This window comes from Brachyhypopomus gauderio, chromosome 2 (assembly GCF_052324685.1).
Source record: "Brachyhypopomus gauderio isolate BG-103 chromosome 2, BGAUD_0.2, whole genome shotgun sequence".
In the NCBI taxonomy this organism is placed as follows: domain Eukaryota; kingdom Metazoa; phylum Chordata; class Actinopteri; order Gymnotiformes; family Hypopomidae; genus Brachyhypopomus; species Brachyhypopomus gauderio.
In genome coordinates this window covers 39069921-39075920 of record NC_135212.1, presented here as the reverse complement: position 1 = coordinate 39075920, position 6000 = coordinate 39069921, and the positions used below count along the sequence as shown (strand labels likewise).

General features: G+C 42.0%; 1 protein-coding gene across 7 annotated transcripts in view; it reads right to left on the bottom strand.

Moving 5' to 3' along the window:
* The window catches only part of arhgap23a (Rho GTPase activating protein 23a), a 72518-nt gene that overhangs the window by 41723 nt on the left and 24795 nt on the right, over window positions 1–6000 (bottom strand). The window contains exon 1 of one of the 7 annotated variants that reach the window (XM_076995708.1): window positions 1137–2052. The exons of 2 other annotated variants lie outside the window; for them this stretch is intronic. In XM_076995708.1, coding sequence (XP_076851823.1) covers window positions 1137–1358 — 222 coding nt within the window. In that variant the 5' untranslated portion in view covers window positions 1359–2052. Of the gene's footprint in view, window positions 1–1136; window positions 2053–6000 lie in introns of those variants that run through there. 4 more of the 7 variants (XM_076995703.1, XM_076995704.1, XM_076995707.1 and 1 more) reach the window with 4 other exon arrangements.

Genomic DNA, 6000 nt, shown 5'->3' with positions numbered 1-6000 from the left:
GAGAGCAGATAAATGTGACTTACAGTCAGTGGGAAACCTGCGTAATCACGTGCTGACCTTGGTAAGGGTCATATGCAGGTCATATGCACGCTTTGAGCGTGAGACTCACGCATATTTAGCGATTTCACACGCTCTCACACCACACATGGAATTTCCCACGCTTGAATATTATTATTATTATTATTTATTTTTTAAATAATCTAATCGCTGCACACCGCAGCATATTCAGCCAATCCATCGGTTGTAAATTATAACAGGTTGAACCAATCAGAATATAGATCGCGCTGTTTCTTGGTAGACTTTAGCCACCCCGCTCCCCAACCACACACACACACACACACACAGCTCACGCCCACCAAACTTGAGAGATCTGGTCATATGAAATAAATTTAAATGATTTTTAAAGCGTATAATAACTTTAAATTTTTAAAACTATAGTTTTTTATTTCACATCAGAATATTTTGACGGCACCCCCGATAAAGACAGACGGCACCCCGGTTGAGAAACGCTGGTCTAGACATCCTCTAACTCTGGGGCAGTCATGGCCTGGTGGTAGGGAACTGGTCTTGTGACCAGAGGGTCATGGGTTCAATTCCCAGACCTGAGGCCATGACTGAAGTGCTCTTGAGCAAGGCACCTAACCCCAACTGCTCCCCGGGCGCCGGGCTAGGGCTGCCCACCGCTCTGGGCATGTGTGATCCACAGCCCCCTAGTAATTACTAGTGTGTGTGTGTTTGTGTGTGTTCTGACTGCACAGATGGGTTAAAAGTGGAGGACAAATTTCGATTGCGGTGTAAAAATCACAAAATACAATAAAATACGGCACATTTCATTAACTGACATTTGTAGTAAACGCAAGTTACAGCCCCTTCTCTTATGCACATACAGAATTGTTGTAACCCAAATAGTCTTTCCCCATTACCAGACTGAGCCCAGAGTTCCACCAGGTCCTTAAGCACACAGGAACGATCTGCTCAGGACTTCTCACAATGTCCTGGACAGCTAAGGCTGTGACAAGATTAGAGTTCAACTCAATCTATTGAAAAGTACACAGAGACCACTTTGGTGCCTATAAGTGAAACATTCATACACCCAGCTATACTACTGCACACACACACACACACAGGCAGCTTACCCTGCTCTCACAAGCGGGTTTCTGTGGAGCTTTGCTGGTTGGTCCGTGTGTGTGCTGAGGTGTGTGATGGGTGTCATCACCCTGTAACACAGCCAGCCAGACGCATCGGGGCTCAGGTTTGCTGCAGTCCACGCCCACCGCATCTCGGAAGACCCACTCAGCAACACACACCCTCGTACACTCCGTAGGCATGGAAGCGAATGACCTCGCTGCTCTCCACATCACACATACACAGGCACAACCTCCACAGGGTCCTGGTGACCGTGAAGAAAGATCATTCTACACTGCAGCTGTCTAGTCCAGGAAGTGCGAGGACGAAGATGTAGAACAAATATAGGAAAACACACGAAAATTCAAATAAGTGTAAAAATTAAAAAATGTGAAAAAGAACTCCAGTCAAACACATGCCATGTGTGCCGGTACCAGGGAGAATCGCATGCAGACAAAACCTTAGAACAGACTCTGGAAGCTGTTCAACATTCCCATATTTCCTCCTTTGCCTTGATTAGAGTCCTTCAGCATTCCACATCTAATCCAACAGGTTCCATTGTTGGAGACTCCGAACCTCAGCAGCATACACACACACACACACACACACATCAAACCCAGACAGGTGTGTGTGTGTTTGAGCATGTGTGGCACGTGGCAGGCAGAACAGCCTGGAGCAGAGTAAATCCCAAAGGTCCCAAAGAGGCTCCCTCCGCACGGCAGAGCTGCTCAGATACAACCCAGACTCCACCTCACTGGAGCACTGAATAATGACACCATCCCACAATGACTGGTACTTTGACTCTCTCTCTCTTTCTCTCCTCCCCCTTCCTTTTCTCGTTCATTCACTCCCCTGCTTTATGTCTGACATACATCTGTTTCACTTTCTGTCCTTCTTCAGAACGTACATCCCAAACATCCCAGTATCTTTCTTTCTTTTCAGAGAACACTCTGCTAACCCCACAGTAGCCTCCCCCCTCTCTCTTGCTCTCTCTCTCTCTCTTTCTTACGTCTCAGGTTTCTCAGTGTATGTAATTCTTCTTTATTGTACCTCAGTATTGAAGCACTGTGAACTGCTAATTAAACATCAGCACACAGGGATGTAACCATTACTAACCCTGTGTTGTGTGTGTGTGTGTGTGTGTGTGTGTGTGTGTGTGTGTGTGTGTGTGTGTGTGTGTGTGTGTGTGTGTGTGTGTGTGTGTGAAAGAGTTTGAAAACTCCCTTTAAAAAAATACCTAGTTACAAACACAGACACTAAAGAGCAGGAGACCTTAGGGTCCGTGTCCTGCTGGGTGTCTGCTGGTCTCACACACACACACACACACACACACACACACACACACACACACACACAGTGTGTACAGATATATTATTGAAAACAATAGTAAGTTTGTCCAATGCAAGAACACACAGTCACAAAGAGGTGTGTGAAACCTCTCACCAAACTGCAAGTCTCAGGTGTGAGAGACAGACAGGCAGGTGTCAGAAGTGCACACTCTCTGACTAATCAGTCTTGACTCTCTCTTTCACCCACACTCACACACACACAAGATCCGTTACAAATGAGGACAGACAGGTTTCACCTGTCGCACCACGAGACATGCAGCAACATGAAGACACAAAGAACACATGTTCAACACTACTGCACTGAGACACACACACAGACACACACTCGCACACACACACACACACACACACACACACACACACACACACACACACACACACACACATATATAAGTTATATACAGGGGGTCCCCGACTTATGACGTTGATCCGTAAACCAATTTTCGGTGTAAGTCGGAACATACGTACATACTGTATGTAATTAACATACTGTAAGCACTTATCCTATCCTAACACAGTAATTATAAAAAAACACATACAAAAAACATATCAGATATTTAATTATAAATACGTATAAAATATGCAAAACTACTTAAGACTTTATACAGTAAATGGGAGATGTGTCATAACCACGAAACATCATAACTCGGAACTGACGTAACCCGAGGACATCCATCTGAAAGATTCAATGTAAGTATAAACACTGTATATGTATACATAAAAAGCAAAAACTGTGCTGTGGTATACAGCAGTAGTACAGTGGTTTACTACACTGGTACACAGCCGTAGTACAGTGGTTTACTACCAGTGTTGTATAAAGTATTCGAGACCCATACGTGAGTAGAAGTGTTCTTTAAAAACTTTACTTAAGTAGAAGTACAGAAGTATTCAGCATTTTTTGTACTTAAGTATTGTAAGTAGTTTATTCAAAAATTTATTACTGAAGTACTGAAAGTAAAAAGTACAAGTATTGTGTTTTGAATTAAATAAAGAAAGCCGTCAAAGTCTGATTATCAATTGTTTTTATATATCACTTACAAATCAAAGATGTCAAAGACCACAAATACAAGTGTTTTGTATGTACAAACAAGTAGCAACTTTAAAAACTGGACTTAACACTGGACTGTACACAAAAAACAGATAACCTATGTCCCGCTACGTCGTAGGTTTGATGCAGAAGTACAAGTTCACCTTAATTTAGCTGAGAAAACGAGGTGTATTTTGGACGTAAAATCCATCTGTTGGATTCTAAGATTGAGCCTACTGCCCTGCGTTTTCCCACAATAAATGCCCTTACCCTATAAAAACACTACACTATAAAAATGGTCACATGATTAGTCAGCATGAAAAGAGACACGGCTTACTGTTGCTAAAAACACAACTCAGCATGACATCGCCTGTATGATTGTCAGCTAATGTTAAGTGAATACTGCAGCACATCATGAACTTAATTAGGTTAGTTACCTAAGATATCTAACCTAACTAGCGCTTACTGACAGCTAAAGCTGGTGTGTCTTCTCTGCGTTATATTTATAACTTACATTGATGTGTTTCTTCAAGTTCGAAGGTGAATTTTTTCTTTAGGGAGGTAGATATGGCACTATAATTCTTCTAATAGGAATTTACTTTCGCTCCAGCAAACGCAAACACTGTCTCTAGGTAGGGCCAGGACTGGTCTCCTTCCTCACCCTCACCGCCATGATCACTCGATGTTGAAGGTGTGGAAGGTGCCAATATATGTACATTAAAACGCCAACAAGCTTATTATGCAGCACTTATGCTGCTCTTATGCTGTTACCAAAAACGGTACCATCTCTTTTAATGAGATAAAAAGCGAATTATTTTGAATAATTTTGAGTATACAGTATGTGTATTTGTATAAATATGTAAATTAAGCTGAAAGTGCTGGAAAATACTGAAAATGGACCTTGCTGTACAAGTGCATGAATTCCACCTTGTAACTTCGCACGCACAAAAATCAAGAGGTGCACGACCTCGCGACCCGACCTCGCGATGCGACCACCCGCGTGGCCAACGCGCATAGGCGGAGCCACCGCAATTGCGTCATTTTTGCCACGCGGACCCTTGCGGCAGTCACAATGTGTCAAGTGAACCTAGATTACGAAGCTCAAGTGTTCAATGAAGGCAGCAGCAGATTAAACGAGACGCGACCGGAGCATGCGCAGTTTTCTCATAAAACTGTCACGTGGTCCTGCCTCCCTCCTGTCAGTCATGTCTTTTGTTTTGTTCTCTGTGTGTTTGAGTGTCTTTTATTTTGAAATTCCTAGTTGTCTCTGTTTTCACACCCCTGCCTTGTTCTCCGCCCCTCGTTATTGCTTTCAGGTGTGTCTTGTTGGGTTCCTTCCTTGTTTAGTTAGTGTATTTAAGTCCTGTGCATAGGTGGAAAGAGTACTGAAAAATTGTAATTGAGTAAAAGTATCATTACTTTGCCTAAAATCTATTCAGAGTAAAAGTAAAATTACCCATCTCAAAATTTACTCGAGTAAAAGTACAAAATTACTTCATTTAAAATGTAATTTGAGTAAAAGTTACTTAGTTACTTTCAGTGATTTAATGCATGGATGAATCATGAACCAAATTCCAGGATCCAACTATTCAAAATACAGTGCCCACTAGATCCCACTATTCACAATAAAATGCCCACAGGTTGCCACAACTCAAAATAAAATATAAAATGACCACAGGATCCCACATCTCAAAATAAAACAAAATGCGCAAAGGATTCATCTATTCAAAATACAGTGCCCACAGGATTCCACTTTTCACAATAAAATGTCCACAGGATCCCACAGAACCTGATAGATAGAAGATTTAAAGATAGAACAATCTCATCCTTTTGGAAAAAAAAGTGTACCAGATTACGACCTGATTATGAGACAATGGAAAGGGTGCACGCAAGGCAAGGCCACGCAATTGGCCTTCAGTTCTGGGACTCAGAAGTTTCTGCCCGCATTTAATTTTTCACCATCAATATTTTTTTACTCAGTAATGTGAGGGCGTTCAAATGTAGTGAAGTAAAACTACTTGGGTCAAAATGTACTCAAGTAAAAGTAAAAATTACATATTTCAAAAACTACTCAGAAAATTACAAATTACTCATAAAAAGTACTCAATTACAGTAATATGAGTAAATGTAATTAGTTACTTTCCACCCCTGGTCCTGTGTTTGATCTCTAGTGTTGTGGGTTATTGTAAGTTGTACGTTCTAAGTCGTGAGTACTGGTTTTTGTTCATGTAGTTCATGCTCCTTGTGTCTTTTCATGTTAGCCGTTCATGTCACCTGTAATGATCTGCGCGGGGCAGAACAGGGAGGCGGACACAAACGCTGAGGAGAGTGAGATTTATTCAAGGAAATTCCAAAAGCAGTGTTAAACGGACAGGCATGGGTCAAACCGGGAGGGCAGCCAGAACAAGAAAGGACAACAGGCATATTCAGACAAGAAACTAACGACGAGGGGGAAAACACGGAACAGGCAGATGTAAACGGAATACAAAACGCAAAGCT